Raw genomic sequence first — 18,463 nt, 5'->3', positions numbered from 1 at the left:
AATCCGGTAGGGGGTGGGGAAGTGACCCAGGGAGGCAGTCAGTGGAGAGCACCTACTCAGAGCTGCCCCTGAGGGGCAGGAGAGCCGGGGCATTTATACACCAGCTCCCACCAGTCACTGGTTGAGGCCAATGGGGGCACTCATAATTTGGGGGCCAGAGGAAGCCTCAGACAATCGGAAGTTGGACCCCATACTGCATGGTGAGGCTCAAGGGCATCAGGGCATCTGCCAAAGGAAGGCATCATTTAGGGTTGAATAAATATGACATATTCCTTAACTCCAGAGAACTTGATTATGTATGTAGTACATACTAACTTGTAATGACCTGTTCTGTGGGTTTTCACACCAAGTTCCTTGAGGGGCCTCAGGGATGCTATCTGTGTGCTTGTGGGGTAGGGTAGGAACCTGGGGCTGGGGCGAGGGTAAGGGATTGGGAGGATATGGATTAGGATCCACAGGGTTTGGGGCCACTTACTCTGGTTCGGCCATTGAAGCTCATTTAAAAAAAATCCGTCTTCCATATTGAATTTCTGTTTTCTCTAGAGGAAAGAATTTTGCTTCACAAAAAACCATTGACACACAATTAACATTGTCTATAGGAAAATTAGGGTTGATGAATGGTATTTCTGCTTAGAGGACCTTTTCTAAGAATGTGACCCACTCTAAATACAAGGACTGACTCTATTAATTTGGAGACTTCATTTGCTTTAGAAAAAAAATATTTCGTTAATTTGGGTTAGAACACCAGGTATCATTAAAAACAGAGACTCTGCTTATAATAACTTGCTCATTTTTCTTCAGCCCCAGGGGGTGGTTTTGCTGGTACAGAGAAGGGCTACAGAGACATGTGGCTTGTTGAAAGCCATGGCCCCTCAGAGAAAATAATCAGTATTTGTGTTCTGGGCGTGTCCTGTGAGGCAGGCCAGAGAGGAGCAGGTCCCAGGAAACCTAGTTTCTGAGCCTGGCTTTGCTGCTGAGTCACTTCACGATCCAGGGCAATTCCTTTAACCACTCTGTGCCTCAGTTTCCTCATTGTGGATACACCTGACTTACCTACTTACTGGAAAAGTTGTGAAGCCCAAAGGAGATATAATCATGCATATAAATGCACTTTGGGAAAGTACCATGCAATAGAATAATAATAATCATTCCTGGCACTGTATCTTTATTCAGAGAACATCAGGATTTTGTAAACATTTAGACTGGCTCTACCTGATTGACTCTACCTTTTGACCGCCTATTTTTTCCCTGTGTAATTTGCTTTCCTTATAAAACTGGTTGAGGGTATAACGTTGGCTCCTGGAAGTTACCTAAGCAGACAGGAACTTCCCTTAAAAAGATGATTTTTAAAAAGGTAGGTCAAAGCTGAGAGAAAAGAAAGTGTAACACTTGTTTGGGCTCTAAGACACTGCGGGTTGCACGTGTGTCAGAGTGTCCCCAGCTACACCTGCCCAAATGGCTCCAAGCTGGGGGTGGTGGGGTGGGGACGCTGCCACCACCCAGTTGTAACCAAGAGAGCCCCAAGATGTGAGAAAGACCTGTGTGACACAAAGACCTGGCAAGGTGGCTGAACACTAGGACCTTACACTGCACCTGGAACCGGAGTCTCCAGAGTGAGGACAGCTTGTGCCTCCTCGAGCCAACAGTCCCCCCTTTAAGGTTCTCTGTGCGGAATGTTCACTGAGGGGCTCGGTCTGCCCTGTCCTGGCCCAGCTCCTCCATCCTGCTCTAGCTTAGCCATTTCCCCTTCACAGTGGACTTCTGGCGTTGGCAGGTGGAGCCACCTCTGAACTTCCTGCCACACCTGTCGCCTCGAAGAACAGAGGCAGGGGAGGAGGTGGTATCTCAAGATAAGAGCACACAAAGCCTCCACCTTCCTCCTGAGCTTACGTGGCCACAGCTTCCCAGAGGACCTGCCCCTGGGCTCGGGAAGGTCCGGGCAGCAAGGGGAGGCCCAGGGAAGGAGCTCACCCTGCTTTACATTCCCCAAGGAGCCAGTCGGTGCTGGGCAGCCACAGACATTTTATTCTGCTCCTCAGCAGGGGTGGAAACCTAGGGAGGGGGAACGACAAACCACTGGGCAGAGCCGAGCCGTGAGGAGTCAGGTCAGTGGGCGAGGAATCTCCTGTCTGTACCACTGATCAGCCTTCCAAGTCCCAGAATCTTCCACAGGCCTGAAGGACCTCCTTTCATAAACTCTCTGGGTCATTGCTGTCCGTGTGGGCCACCCACCCGCCACCTGTCATTTATGAAGGGCATGAGAGGTCGTGTGAGTGCTGGTTGAGAGCCCGGACTCAGGAGCCTGGGTTCAAGTCCCAGCTTGGCCACTTGCCAGCTGTTTGACAGGGCTGCCACCTCACTTCTCTGTGCCTTCGTTGCTGTTGGGAATGATGGTAATGGTATATATCTCTTGGGTGTTGTGGGGATTAAATTAGCTAAAGATATGGAAGCTCTGAGAACCACGCCAGGATCACCTGTTCCTGCAGTGGGTGACGGGCACGAGGGAGCAATTCAGAGAGGGTGACTGACGTGCTCAAGTTCCACCACTGCTAAGTGGCAGAGCTGGCGCAAGCCTTTCTTTAGCCGCATGTTCTTTCTACTTCCTGACGCAGAAGTGCTTCTCTGCCCTTGTCTCACATTCCTGTAACCCTCTCTTCCGGGCCAAACAGGATCACAGGATTCCATGGCCTTTTAGTGCTGAAGGGCATCTCCCCCACTTCCTCGGTTTCCCTCCCCTCCCCTCCTCTCCAGGCACCCTCCGGGCTCAGGTGAGGGAGGCAGGTGGAGAGGGTGCGGCTGAGCAGTTTGGTAGATGACAGTCTTACCTCTCTTTCCTTCCAGATTTGGAGATCACCGTCCCAATTCGGCACTCACAGCACCTGCCGGGGAAAGTGGAATTTGGAGTCTATGAGAGTGGCCCCCGAAAAAGCGTCTTTCCCCCCAGGACAGAGCTAAGACGGGGCGACTGGAAAACAGACAGCACCTCCAGCACAGCGAGTGAGCAGCTGGCTGGGAAGGAAGGAAGGGGGGATGGCGGGCGCTTCACAGCTGGGCTCCAACTGGCACCCTTGGGCCTTGGGAACACTGTTGCGAGCCCAAGAGCTCTCCGATGGGACCTGGTTTGAGAGGTGTAAAAGATGAGGAACGGTTAGCCTGTGAGGTTTGCATTTTATCCTGTGAAGCCAGGTTGCATGAAAAATATTACTCCATTCTTGTTCTAAATAGCAAACCCTATTAATAAGAGTTAACATTTATTAAGCATTTACTATATGCTAAGCCTCTTCATAGATTAATTCTCAGGAAAACTCTGAAATAGGTATTGTCACCTCTACTTATTAAGGAGGAAGCTTAGAGGCTTAGTGCCTTGTCCTGGGTTAAGGAGCTAATACGGTATAGCTGGGATTCGAACTCAGGCCGTCTGGATCCAGAACCAAGACTCTTAGCAGCTATTCTTGGTGCTTCCCCAACTATGGTAAGGGGGAGGAGAGGGCACAAAGTCAGAAACGTTAGAAAACAATGGACTCAAATTTGAGAGTTTCAACTTTACAGGCAGGTTGAGGATCTAATTAGGCAGTATCTTCCTTTTGGCTTGAAAGCTTGAATAGGAGTCTGATTGCAGCAGACAATACAGGCTGATGTGCAGGCGGGAGCCGGGGGCTTGGTTTCCGTATCCAGGGCAGTGTTAGCTGACTCCAGATACGCTGGCTTCACAAGCCGAATAGATTGGGCTTCTCTTCTTTCATACATTTCAGAGTTAACAAAACCGCTGGGAAAGCAATAAAAGAGGAAGCGAGAAGTCGAATGTCAGCACTCTTGTCTTCTTAAATGTCAGGCAGAGAACCCCAAAATGTGTGTTGGAGCAGGAAGGTCATCTAACCCAGGGGTTCTTTATCTTTTCTGCATCACAAACCCCGTTGAGAATCTGATACGTGGTCTGGATCTCTGTGTGTGTGTATGTACGTGTGAGCACGCACACACACACACACACACATACATGCACACAATTTTACCCACCCATGGACTTAGGTCAAGAACCTGTGAACTAGTTTTCCTCTTTTCTTTATAGATGGGGTATTTTCAACCCCAGAGAGGGAAAGAATTTTGCCCAAAGTCACACAGTCAGTGACTGGCGAGGGTGGGAGTAGAACCCAGCTCTTCTCTCTTTCATGTCAACGTTTCTGCCACCATTACCTGTTGAAACAGAGCCACAGCCTGTCACATGGCCACCTGGGAAGTCTAGACTGGATAGAGGAGAAAACTTCCCCTTACATAACGGGAGTGATAATGTGTATCCAAACCCCCTCCGCAGGGCACTTTGAGAATTTTGACAAGTTCAGAAATGGGAGAGGTTTTTTTAGTGATCACAGGTGGCAGAGGGAACAAGGCTGTCTCTCAGACACATGGCGGGGAGGAGAGGAGAAGTGGTAGAACCCTGTCAGGGTGAGGACAGAGCTTTCCAGGTGTGGGGAGGGGAAAAACAGCTGGAAATTTAATGAGACAAATGCAAAGTACTCATTTCAGGTTCAGAGTAATTGAACAGATTTTATGTATATGTTTAACTTTGGGATGGCTTGGGATGAGGACAGGACAGAAAGAATAAACTGTACTTTTTACCTTGTGCAGTGGTTTATTGCCCAGGGCTGGCTAGCTCATCTGGTTAGAAAATGTTATTGAATGACAGACCAGGAGATTTCACTCTACTTTGTGGCTATAGTCTGCATCCAGTCCACGTTATACAGTTTTCACCGTCTATTGCCATTCAACACACCATGCCAAAACTTAATGACTTGCAACCTAGCCGTTTATTTATGCCTGATCCTGCAACTTTGGCAGGACTCAGTGGGGATGGTTCATCGTGCCTTCATGTGGCATCAGCTGGGGTCACTTACGCAACTGCTTTCAGCTGTATACTTGGCTTGGGCTGGAGCATCCAAGATAGCCTCTCCTCCTCCAGGATGAGAGATCCTTTCTACACGTGGCCTTTAATTCATAGCCTGCACTTCTTATGGCAACAAGATCCAGAAAGGGAACAGTCCAGGAGGACGAGCTCCAATGTGCAAGTGCTTATCAAACTTCGGCTTGCATCACACTTGCTAATGTCATATTGGCCAAAGCAGGACACATGGCTGAGCCAGCGTGAGGGAGGGAGGGGCCATACACAGGCTTGGATGCTGGGATGTGGGGTTCACGGGGGGTCACTAATGGTTAGTCCACCATCTTGAAATTGATGATGATGATGATGATGATGATAGCTGCTTCCATTAGTCAAATGCTTACTGTTTGCAGGCCCTGTCACCATCTGGTGTAATTCATTCTGGAAGGCAGCTGTGCTCACCACTATACCACCAATGCTGGTGTAATTCATTCTGTACAACAATGCTATGAGTTTCTAGATAAGGAAATGGAGATAGGGTAGGCGACTTGCCCTGGGTCTCCTGACAAGTAGGCAGAAGATGTGGGATTCATGTCTAGATCTTTCTGTGGTCTTATCTGTGGGGACATATTGCCTTCCAGATAGAAATAGTTCCCAGGGCAGGGAGGGAGAGTGAAGATGGCCCAGCTCTGATCCACCAACTGCCCCTTAACCCCCAGGGTCACACCCTGAAAACGGCACTACTGTTATGATGGTGCAGCTGTCGTCCCTTGGGAGCCACAGAAAAACAGTTGCTGGTTAAATCTGGTTATATCTAAAAATTTCAGCCCCAGATATTAGTGTTATGTTTAAGAGAAGAAAAGTTTCATTATAGAAAGACTGTTGACCTTCTCTTAGGTTGTCTGTACCAAGTTTCCTAAAGGTCATTTTATACTTGTAGATGGTCATTTCTTTCCTCACTCACTCATCTACCAAATATTGAGGACAGCTCTGTGTATATCGAGCTAGACTGTGTACTGGAGACACAAAGATGAAAAGGGGCCAGGGTCTGTCTTTAGGGGGCTTGTAATGGAGGAGAAAGAGTTCAGGAATAGCATGAGTTAGGTGCTTGTCTGTTCCTTCTTCCTGAGGATAGAAGCCTGGCAAGGGGTGGGCACTGCCCTCCTTCCTCCTGGCCAGAGTGAAGATGCCAAAGGCTGGGGCCAGAGCCCCCTCCCAGCTGTGCAGCCTAGAGGGAGGTGGGCACACAGGTCATCCACCTAGAGAGGGAGAGGGCAGGGATGTTGAACCAGGGAGCCAAGGTTCAGAGCCAAAGATTGGGGCTAAAGATTTAAGAGTGCCAAGGGAAGGGACAATGGGAGCTTATGGGCAGGAATTTCCAGAGTCACAGAGCCAGTACCTGTGATAGCTTTGTACTTCCTGCTAGCAGATAACTTTCAAAAAGAGTGTAGTTCATTGTGTCGTTCAGGTCAAAGTGCCTTGCCCCTTATTAGAAGGTGTGTCTGCTTGTGTGATACAGGCACATGTTTGTTGTGATTCCTAAATAAGTAAAAAACTGCAGCGATAACATTAGTTTGCAGGTTTTAGAAATACCACTGCACAGCTGAGAATCAGGGCACCTCTGCTTCCTTGTCTGTCGAATCAGAGCACTAATATCAAACAGGATCTTCGTAGGGGTTAAATGGCAATCATGTTCTTGAAGCATTTTACATGTAAGTTCCCAGTAAGTGGTAGCTATAGAGCCAAAAGCAGTCATCAAAATGTGAACCATTTTGTTTTATGCTGACATGAAAGCTGAACTCTAATAAAATGGTTTATAAGATGACCACGTTTTGAAGAATCTCACATTCATAGTTCATGTATTGTTTCAATTAGCAATAATAAGTGAGTGCGAGAGTTCTGCATTTTATTTTAGCCTGAGAGAATCCACAGTCCGGCTGAGTTTGTTTCTACCGTTTAGGCAGCGCAAGTAACCGGTCCAGCACGCGGAGCCTCCTCAGCGTGAGCAGCGGGATGGAGGGGGACAACGAGGTGAGAGCCTGGGTCCCCCCACGTCGATCTTGTCTTGGGGGTCATTTCATCGCCAGAGAGAGGGCGCCCGGTGAAGGAAGCCAGACACAGAGGGCCACGTGTTGTGGGATTCCCTATGTATGGAGTGTGCAGAATGGGCAGACCCGTGGAGACAGCGTGCAGACTGAGGTTGCCGGGGTGGAGGGAGGGGGAATGGGAAGAGACTGTTTAATGGGGATGGGCTTTCCTTCTGGGGTGATGAAAATGTTCTGAGACTAGACAGAGGCGGTGGCTGCACAGCGTTGTGAACGTACTCAATGCCACACAATTGTTCACTTTAAAATGGCTAATTTTATGCTATTGAATTTCCCCTCAATAAGTAGAAAGAGGAAGGAAGGAGATAGGTAGATAGACAGAAATCCACTTGGACTTGTTAAGCCGATAGGGTGTCTGTGGGAGGGTGCCGATGGGTCTCCGGGAGTCCAGGGGCAGGGATTAGGAGGAGCAGAGCAGTGAGGAGCAGCATGCCAGAGAGAGCCCAGGGCCAAAAGCTCCTTGGTCTCCGCTTCTCTGTGCATACCTGCTTTCGTCTCTCCCTGCACACTGCCTCTTCCTGCTTCTCCACGTGCCAGTGGCACAGCCCCTGGGAGCCACGAGGCCTCCGGAGCAGAGAGTAAGTAGCTGCTTTAGGTTTGAGGCCCCATTCCAAGGTGGCCCAATTTGGGTCAGCCTGTCTACTCTGATCTTGTGACCAGTGGACAAGCAGGAGAGGGCCACATAAGTCACCACCAACCCTGGAGACTTCTGGGAAAGGGTCCTAGGTTGGCGGGGGGGTGGGGGGTGGGGGGTTGGAGGGGGGGAGCATTTCTAACAAGCTCCCAGGTGGGGCTGATGTTGACGGGCCACTGACCACACTTTGAGTAGCAAGGAATTTGAGTTCTGGCAGTTACTGATAATCTGGGCCAGATTGTCTCCCTCCGTGACGCCAGGGGGACCTGGAAAGCTGCCGGGCATTGCTGGGCTGATTATGAGTTGTAAACAACCTTCAGCCAGGGCCTAAGGAAGGCTGAGGGGCTTCTGGGGTATGGGTGTCCAGCCATGCTGGTTGCTTAATCTGATTTCCACCTTTCTTTGTCATCTTGTTGGCTGCAGGATAATGAAGTCCCCGAGGTTACCAGAAGTCGTAGTCCAGGCCCCCTGCAAGTGGATGGAACACCCCAGGCACCCCTGGAGAGGCCCCCCAGGGTGCCTCCGAGAGCTGCCTCACAGAGGTAACGCTAAGCCGAGAGGACACTTTTTCCCCACTTTCTGAATTCCAGGGGAGAGCAGGACATCAAGATGACTTAAGAATGAGTATGGAGCTAACTGAAATGCCTGCTTTTGACACATTTCAGGGTGAAGTCTTCATTCATTTAAGTGATGCTTTATTCAGTTACAAATACTTTAAATAGCATACGCAATATTTCATAAGTGAAATGCATTGAAAAATGTCACCTTTTTAAATAATTTTTATCTGTTGGTCTAGAATTCAGCTCCCTAATAACTAACTCCCTTGCCTGTATGGTGGGCACAGTGGCTTTGGGGAGCAGGAGATAAGAAGGAATTGGAATGAAAATGCAGGGGAGAGGGAGCATCGTAGGCAGGTGACCCCTGCCCCGGGTCACCTCTCCAGCAGCCACTCGAGGCACTTGCATGAATCATTGAACTTTCATGTACCTCAATTTCCTTGTCTATAAAATGGGAATAATAATAGAACTTCCCCACAGAATCCTAAGGATTGGGTTCTTAGCCTATAGTAAGAGCTCATCAATACGAGTGGTTTTTCATGCAGGAGAAGAGTAAACATCTGGAGAGTTGGAGATGAGCATTCAACGAGAGAGTTTGACTAATTTACTGGGCTCTGATGTACGTCTTTGTTTATATGGTATTTGGGCCTCTGGTGGGAATTTTTTTATGGTTTGCGGAGTAACGGAAAAAGTGGTCAAAGCCAGCTTGTGTGTCTGCCGATGGAGAGAGGAGCCCTCGGGAATAACAGCCCAGGCTTGTCTTAGGAGTTTAATTCTTTGATGTTTAAAATAAAATGTGTGTGTGTGTTGGTGGGGAGGGGAATAAGCTTTTCCTCAAATGGGTTTTTTTTCTTTCTTGCATTTTAACTTAGATGAAGCTCATCAGTGAAATTATTAATAGTTGAGAAAGTGTAACAAGGAGGCCTTTTTTCTGGTTTTCTGGAAGGAGGGGCTGACTGCTTACTCTGTGCTAAGGATCTTTCCATTTCTCCCTTTGTTAGTTACCACTTTTCTGTGTGCTCCCCTCGACATTTATGCACTGGCACTTGCTACTCAAACACGCCCTGGCCCAAAGCTGCAGCACACTCACCAGGCATGTTTCCCTGGTGTAGACTAGAGAGCATTGTTAGAAAATTAGTCCTGGAAGGAACCCTAGCAATAATCAAGTCCAATCCCCTGAGTCTGCATTATGTCCTATTGCTTAAAAATTATTATATAATTTGGAAAGAGGGGCTTACCAAGGGTGGTTATAGTAAATAAATACTGTTATTTATTGAGAACTTATTATGTGCCAGGTATTATGTTAAACCTACTAAATAATTAGCTCTACAACCCTGAGGGAGAGATATTTGTTCCATTTTGCAGATGTAGAAACTGGGGCTTGAGATTGGGATGAGACTGGCTCTGTGTGGCACACCTGGCTACACCTGTCTCCTAGACCCCATCTCCTAGGTGTTGTGATATACCTGTGCAAGCAAGTCTAGGTGTCAGGGGGAGGAGCTCCAAGATCCAAGCCTTTTATTCCTAAAAGTCCAAGGACTTTGGAGACAGTCTAATTGTGCCAAGATAAAAGGAGCTGTCAAGCTTGAAACTTTAGCTACAAAGATTCTGTGGGATTTGTTAATGGAAGAGAAAAAGAGAACCACTAGGGAAACAGGTTCCAGAAATTAAAGGACAGAAACTGAGATGCCTGTAAATGTGTAAACGGAGATGGCAGCTGAATTATTTGGGGAGTCCGTGAGCATGTTGTGATAGAGACAGGGAGAGAAAGGAGAAAAACACTTTTTGCCAAGGAAACGATGTTTGCAAAGAAGTCTGTAATTGGTAGAACTTGGGGTCTGTGTGCATTTTTGGTGTGAAGAAAGATTTGCAAGCACGAAATTGTTTTGCATGTATGCAATTTTCATAATAAAATGAGATCTTTGAGCAGAGAATAATATGGCCCTCTCTCCTGAGTGGCTTCAGTGCTTGGCCTGCTTACAGACAGGAGAGGAGGAGGCTGACCTTCGCGTCCCTGTCTCCACTCTCAGATCTGGGCATCAGCAGCTCCTGTTCTCTTGACCCACCCACCTCTGCCCCAAGGACCACCGGCAGGTGCCGCCTCCGCCCCATTTGTCCCTCTAACCCAGTTATCCCAGCTCTGGTCCCCTCCTCTGCTCACTCTGCATGCCATCCCCAGAGCTTGATTTGCCACCAGCAAAGACGTCAAGTCTCCATCTGCATCTCAGCCTTCTCTTTCCGACTGTTCACGGGATCTTCACCCAGGTGCCCCACAGATATCTCAGACACAGCCTGCGCAAAACTGAACTCGTCAGCCCACCCACCATTCTCTGCCCCAAACTGCCTTCTTCTGGCACGTTCCCAGGCTGAGGGAGTGGCACCATTGTCTCCCTTCCCCAGGCCTTACACCCGGAAGTCATCCTCATCCTGCCTCCCTCACAGCTCCCACGTCCGGGACCGGTTTGTCTCTGGGCTCTGTCCATTCCGCCGCCCTTCAGCTGTCAGATCCACCCTCCCTTCCATCTGCAAGTGCCTAAGTTCGTCCCTGAAGGGCCACACTTCCCTTCCTGCCTCCAGGCACTCACTCCTCCACACTGTGGCCAGAGTGCACTTTCTGGATCAGAAATAGCTGATGATGCCAGTGCCTGGCATAAAAGCTTTCCAATTTAATCCTGTATATTTCAGTTTTCTTTGGTTCTGCCTAGCGTCAAGGCCCACCCCTCTCCTGTATTCACCTGTGCTCCACCCCTTAAGAAATCCCAGTGAGCTGTGCCACTGAGTACTCATTCTTTGTCCAGTCTGTTCCTTTTGCCTGGAAGGCTGTCTTCCTACTTCCTTCCAATCTCTGCTTAGGAAATTCCTATACATCCTTTAGGACTCAGTCCAAACATCACCTCCTCTATGAAGCCTTCCTTGATGTTCCCATGCAGAGTGAATCTTCTTCCTTTGGTTCCCAAATACTTCCATTCTAGTACATTCCACGTTGCAACCCTTGTGTACATATCTGTCTCCTCAAGTGAATGCTGAGCCTCATGAGAGGAGAAAGTGTTTTTGATTTTTAATTTTTTTCTATTACCCCAGTGCCTGGCAAAGTAACTAGAGCATACTAGGAACTTAATAAATATTCATTGTGTAAGGAAGTGAATGGATGGATGGATGGATTGGTACTGCTTGGGTTGGACATCCTAAGCTCTTAAAAAATTAGCCATCAAGTCATCTCCCACCATGCAGGTGGCTTATAGATTAGTGTAAGAAACTTCCCGCTCCCACCTGCTGTAAGTTCCCCATATATTTAGCTGAAGAAACAAAGTAAAGGGAGACAGATGCTGATAAGAAATGAAGCAGATGCAGTATATCCTTGCGTGGCATTTCCCTTGCTCCTTCGTCCCTATAGGGTGGGCAGCTGACAGTGTCATGTTCTGCATAGATAAAGTCCAACAGTCAAGAAAAACAAAAACCAAATTCTTGCTGTCCCATTGGCCCTTCCCCCCCACCTTTTTTTTTTTAAAAAGTTATTCTGCTATTCATGAGTGATTTGCCAATTACTAACAATCTGTGCCATCCTCTTTAGGAAATTGCTTGGCTACCACCTAATCAGAGCACACCCGGAGGCCTCCTGCAGTACCAGGAATTAATCCTTTAATTGCTGACTAGTAAAGAGGTCTGTGGAGTCCTGAAAGGGACTGGAGTGATCAGGGAGTGAGGGGACAGAGGCTAGTTACCAACTAATAGGGAAGTTAAAAATATTTTAAACAATGTGTGTGATTACACAAAAGCATACCAGCTAAATAACAGTCCTGCTATAAAACAATGTTAACCGACATCAGGATTTCTGGGCTTTTGAACCAAACTCATCGTCAGTGAGCCCTCACCCTGAACAGGGAGAAGACAGCAGCCAGTGCCCAGGTGTCTCTGGACAGTTGTGTCTCCAGCTCCAGCTTCCCAGTGTCCTGGAGAGGCTGTGTCTCCACAGACCGCCCCTGATTCTGATTTAATACCCGTTACCTCCCTGGTTCTGACAGGTCTGTAGTCACAGATCCATTTCCCTGAGAGGGGCTGCCAGTCTTTAGCTGGAGTTGCTCATCAGAATGAGACCTAGAGAGGGTGTGCTTGTAGGCCCCCGCCTCCTGCAGTGGGGCAGCAGGAAGGGGGAGGGAATCACGGAAGGTAAAATGTGAGACTCACGGAGCACACACGGGGAAAGGATCTCCGAAGAGATCTTCCATCATCATAATAAAACTGTCAGCTTTACTTCCTGAGTGCCCACCAGAAGCCAGAAACTGTGCTACCTACTTTCCAGTTGTCATCTCCAAGTCTCACGCAGTCCTCCAGCGTAGGCATCATTACCTGTCTGGAAGATGAGAAAAGAGTTTCAAAGAAACTGAACTTGCACACACGGATGTGTGCATGAATGTCTCTGCCATGTGTTCCCTTAGGTTCTGAACCTCCCCTATCAAAACACTCAACATGGTTTTGCCTGTTGTCTGTCTCAGGCACACGTTTGCACCATCTTGATGGCCGGGTCCACACCCATCGTACTCACTGTTATATCCCACACCCAGGAGTAGGCGTATAGCACACAAACGCTGGCTGAGAGAAAGAGGGCAGGCAGGCAGGCTAAATTTGCTCACGTAATTGGTGGCAGCACCTGACTGTCCTTTCACTTCCTCCTATGCGCCTACAGTTCATAGGGCAGGCTGGGGAGCTGGAAGGAGACCTTTCATTTGCTTTCCCTGGATGAAGTTCAGTCACTGACAACCACACAAAACCATCTACTCCCAGGACCAGAGCAGGACCTCCTGAGGGTGTCTGTGCTTATCCTTTTCTACTCTGCCTCCTTCTCTTGTCCCTGAGACAGCCTCTCTTTTCCCAACTCTGTTGTCATTTCCTTGCCCTATGCAAAACTTGTGTTTAAGAGACAATAAATATTCATTCATTGATTCATTCATCCTCAAATATGCAGCTCCAGGGTAGCACAGTTCAGTGGCAGCTCCTGACAAAGCTCTCTTTCTGGGCATATTGACCTGCTTCCAAGAGAATTAAATATTGGTTTTACAGGACACATGTGGAAGTGCCATCTGAGATCGTTGAACCTATCTGTAAATAGACTCACCCTGGTCTGTCTGCCTGGAGTGTCATTTGGGACTATTCAGAAACCACCCAGAGTAACATGGAGGGAAGCTTCTAGGAAAGAAAACACAGACTTGGGACACACTTAGTGATCCTGTGAGGATGGAGTCATGAGAAGCAAGCTTTGGGGTTCTCAGTTCCTCTCTCAACACACATCCCTGCTATCGTGTGTCTCCTGCATGATTGCCTGTTAGAATCACTGGTGTTTTAAAATCTAGGTTTTATGATTATTTATGTATGGCAAGGTCAACAGATCAGAGACAACTGCCATTGAAAACATAGTTTATTATGCTCATAGATCCCAAGAGGAGGGGGCATCCCATGCCACGGGGCGGGGGCAGGGTGGTGGTGCATGAAGACACATCAGGGCTAGTGAGGAGGCAGGGGGCGGGGAAATGTGGACAAGAGCTTTCCTTGTGGTTTCCATAGAAGAATCAGGTGAGGCAGGGTAAGCAGATTCAGCATTAGCTAGTTGGAATAATTTTGGTGGGCTCCGAGGCATAGGGACTATGCCTAGTTGTCTGATATCTGGCCCTGGGTGATAACGGCAGGTGGATAGGAGCCCTGAGTGTGAGAGCCCCATAAAAGAGGTAGCTGGGGCATGGATCTGGATTGGTTGATTTGCATATGAAAGGCCTGCTTGGTGCTCCCGGGCAGGCAGCTTGTTTGCTATCTCTGGGAACTAGCTTACCCTTGAAGAGGTAGTCCCTGCAGGGTCAGCAAGGCTCCAAGATAGCAAAGCATCAGAAATTAAGAGGCATGGATAATACAGCTGGTTGGGGAAGGATCACTGTTAAGAAGTTTTGATGCTTGAGCCCTGTCCTCTAGAGATTATGATGGAATGGGTCTGGGATGGAGCCTGGGAAGGGGTATGTTTAAAAGCTCCACTGGTGAGTCTAATATGCAGCCAGGATCATGAGTCACAGCCAGCAGGTGTGTCACTGAGACTTTCGTATGTGTGTCCTGTCTCATTAATTGAGAAACGTTTCCTTTGCATGGAATACCAAGTTTGCAACAAATTGTGGATGCCTGAGAACTATTTAATCAAATTAGCTTTTAAATAAGGTTGCTTTATCTTTCGTTTCAGGCCTCCAATCAGAGAGACCTTCCATCCTCCTCCACCTGTTCCACCCAGAGGTCGCTGATTCCACCTCCCCAAACCTGCCTCCTGCAGGACTTTAAGACTCACAGTTTTCAGCCTGTTACTGAGATCTTCATGTTGAGTTTGATGGCATGACTGCCGACCTTCAGATCCATTCTCATTGCCGATACTGTTGCGGCCCTGCTGGTTTGGGCTTTCCTTGAGGAAGACTTTATTAAGACGCAGAGAAGTGAAAAACGAAGGGCTTTATTCACCACCACCAAATGTATTGGTCCATATACTTGTTTGCCAAACGGATGAAGACTTAATCAGAATACTTACCTCTAATGTGCCAAATCAGAAGCCTAAAAAGATTGATCATAAATGTACTTTACAAGTGATTTTACTGAAATGAACTTATATTAGTTCTTATGTATTTGCTAGTCCAACCTAATTTTTAGAAGTATTTTCTAAAAGCATTTTCATAGTATTCAAGTAAGAAGATAAGTGACCTAATTTTAAATAATTCTTCCACTTTTCTGTATATTCAGGAGGGTGTTTAAGTGCTAGGGCGGGTGACAAACAACAAACTGAAAGACTTTAGAGAGGGATTAGTACTAACTCTTATAAAAAAGGCAAATCTAAGGTTGCACGGAAGTGTGGGACCAAGAGTATTCAGCTGATTAGACGAAGGGGGCGGTCTACACCTGCGCCTGCTGATTCTAGTTCACTGTATTTTCCATCTCCAAATAGCCAATCCCTCTCTCCCTCAAGAAACGCCCAGATGTAGAAATTCATCAGTGACTGTCGGTCTTCCAGAAGTTTCCTTATTCCCTATCTCCTAGGCATGAGACTACCAAGTATTTTTTTTTCAGTTTGGGCATTTATACGTCAATATGGTTTTAAAACAGTTATGCTGCCGGAGAACATCTAAAAATGGTTGGGACCCGGAAGCTTGAGATGCCGGGGACCTCATTTATTGCTCTATATCCCTATAAGTCTTAGTTCTGGTCATAAAGAGAGAGGGGAGGATCCTTGACTTTTTCTTTGCTGAGGGATTTGAAGAGGAAGAAAGAACTTAAAATAGAAATACAGTCCATCCTCTGTATCCATGGGTTCTGTATCTGTGGATTCAACCAATCTTGGATTGAAAATATTTGTAAAAAAAAATTCCACAAAGTTTCAAAAAGCGAAACTTGAATTTGCTGTGTGCCAAGTACCATGTTGAATCAATGCAAATGAAGTGATATTTAGGCATTGTATTAGGTACTTTAAGGAATCTAGAGATAATTTAAAATCCACAGGAGAATGTCTATATGTTATATGCAAATACTATGCCATTTTATGTAAGGAACCTGAGCATCTGGGGATTTGGGTACCGGGGTGGGGGGGGGCCTGGAACCAATCCCCCACAGATACCGAGGTAGGACTGTAGTTATCTCTTTCCTATATACTTATTGTTACCACCAGGCTTGGTAAATCCATTTGTGCAGAGGATGTAAAGCCTTAAATATGTCATGAATTTGACTCCCTGGCACATAAATCTACCTTCAAAGCATGGATCCTTACTGATGCCTAAACCTAGAGTAAAATAAGTATCAGAACTATTTCTTTAAAACCTATCAGAAATCTTGTTGTTTCCTGTAGAATTACTCTCTATCCCACACAGATATATAAAAGCCACATTACTAATGATCCATGTAAGTACAGTTTTATAGGGCCCTTTTATAATAATTAAAGGTTCTTTCTCAATCTCAATCCTTAGTCCAGCAAACGACAACACTTACTGAAGTTAACAATTTCTGGAATCTTGGGGGGATTTTTTTGTTCATTTATTTTTTGACACAACATACACTATTGGCCATGTCTATCATTAGAGCATTCATACAGATTACCTTGTACAGGGTCTAGCATATAGTAATCATTCTGCAAGTGTTTCTTCAAGGGTCCCTTTACTGTCCTTGTCCCTTATTTGGGAGAAATAGGAGAATGTGAAATAAGGAAAACAAGAAATTACAATATGGTGTGATTGTTTTTCCTGTTATTTATAGATAGTCTCCATCTTAAGTAAACTTGATTTTGATACAAGCAACATTTTTTTAAACATTCAATACCTCTAAGCCCCCTTTTGATGCCAAATTTAGAATTTTATACATTCTCTGATGAACAATCATTTAGATCAATGACATGGTAAAACCTATTACCAGCTAATGGTGTTAGCATCTTTGTATGTATGTCACTGTTTGTGCAATATTGTACTATTTTATTGCATTGTATTCTTACATGACAATAAGTAGAAACATAAAATTGAAAGTGTTGATCAGAAGCCTGGGTCTCATGAATGTGACACCCTTGAGACATGGGTGGAACGGATTGCGAGTGCCAAGTCCAAAGTGGCAGGTCTTTAGCCCTCAGTGGGTTGTTCATTGAACATCCAAGATGGTTGGTTATATGTGAAAGAAGAAAATGAAAGAACTTGGGTGAAACGCTGGAGCTGTGTTGTCAACGAATGTCTCTAATGGTGAGGAGAAATTTTTCATTCTCTTGAAACAGAACCACTCATTTATAACATAAATTTATTCAATTTCCACGTACTCAACACATTTGTACCCACTTTCAGGAAGACATTATGTAATAAAACTTTGGATTTTCAAGACAGTGAAGATCAGAAACTAAACTATGAGCTGGTGTCCAAAGAAACTATTGAAAGATTTCCCACATGGTGCCTTGGGGGACAGCTCTACTACCACCATCCTTGCCCAAGGTTTTACAAGCTGGCTCTGTAGAAAGTGAAGCTATTGGTCACATTCGCTGTCACTGCCTCTGCCCCTAAGGTAAATTGGCTTCCAATTATAGGCCAGCACATTTCCTTCATCCTATATTAAAACCTGAGAGCAGGTAATCTAACTGTGTATGCAACAAAGCATGAAGACTGAGAGACCATGAACAAGAGGTTGGTGTTGCAATTAAATAATTTAACTTGACATATTTAATGATGTGAATAATTCCTAATGTTTTGCAATAATTGTGTGAAGTGGTAGTATATAGATAACTTCTATGAATATTTTTACAAGTCAAGCTAAGTTACCCCCCCCCCCCTTTTTTGTTTTGTTATTAAAAGAGAAAGGTCCTAGTCACCTATATATCATCTCAATAGCTGGGATTTTTAGATCCTTCTCCCATATGCCCCAGGAATTAAGTTGGTTTTCTGTGCTCCTCCTTCAAAGAATAATGTGTGGTTTTGCAGCTGGTTGATGAAGGAAGAATTAATAACAGATTTATTTCTGAGAAAGACAAGTAGTTAATTTAGATAATACTGAAAGATTCATCCTAAACATCAATCCTCAATTTTTAGGCATCTGCCTGTATAAATATTTGCTTTGGTTTGATAAGTTTTGTTCTTTTCATTTCCAAGCAAGTTATTAAGACTATAAAATGGTCTTCATTCACTCCTGCTGCCCAGATTCTGTGTTCACCAGGGTGGTGAGAGGATAAGTATGCAGTTGAAAGACGTATTCTGAATTCTGAGGCACAACTTGCAATTCATTTTCTCATAGAAACAAAATAAATTCCCAGGCTAGCCGGCCAAAGTCCATTTAACCCACAATATAGGAGAGAATGGCTTAGCTGTCTACACAATAGTGTAGGAAACACATAGTGTAGGAAAGAGAACATTGGTTTGGAAGTCAAGTAATTTTTATTTTGGTGTGCTACTAACTTGATAAGTTCATATAACTTGACTACATCTGTCTGTGTTTCATTATCTTGAAGTGGAGGGTTGTGTGTTTGGTAACAATCCAGGTCCTTTCAATTCTGTAAGTCTAAAGCAAAGAGTGTGGAATCCTTTGTCCGGAAGAAGCAGGGAGACAGCCTCACTGGAGTCACCACCTAGTTGGCAAGGATCTTTTCATTATGTGGCAGCTGCTGTTCCTTACTATCTCATTGTTACACCAGATCAGTTAAAAAAAACTAAGTGAGAGAATGAAATAAGAACCACACAAAGACATTAATGGCCTTAGTTGCTATTCAGTCCAAAAACCAAATGTTTTATGTGATGGCTTCGTAAAGAAAGAACTCAGAATA

The 18,463-nt window shown here is 45.9% G+C and overlaps 1 protein-coding gene across 1 annotated transcript in view; it reads left to right on the top strand.

Moving 5' to 3' along the window:
- The window catches only part of PIK3AP1 (phosphoinositide-3-kinase adaptor protein 1), a 107,224-nt gene extending 89,745 nt beyond the window's left edge, over positions 1–17,479 (top strand). The window contains exons 14-17 of the mRNA XM_069459980.1: positions 2,842–2,997; positions 6,834–6,904; positions 8,036–8,154; positions 14,387–17,479. Of these exons, the coding sequence (XP_069316081.1) occupies positions 2,842–2,997; positions 6,834–6,904; positions 8,036–8,154; positions 14,387–14,444 (404 nt within the window). The 3' untranslated portion in view covers positions 14,445–17,479. The remainder of the gene's footprint in view (positions 1–2,841; positions 2,998–6,833; positions 6,905–8,035; positions 8,155–14,386) is intronic.
- The last annotated feature ends 984 nt before the right edge of the window (positions 17,480–18,463 follow it).

Source organism: Eulemur rufifrons, chromosome 28, assembly GCF_041146395.1.
Source record: "Eulemur rufifrons isolate Redbay chromosome 28, OSU_ERuf_1, whole genome shotgun sequence".
NCBI lineage: Eukaryota > Metazoa > Chordata > Mammalia > Primates > Lemuridae > Eulemur > Eulemur rufifrons.
The sequence above is the reverse complement of the archived record's forward strand: the minus strand, read 5'-3'. Positions and strand labels throughout refer to the sequence as shown.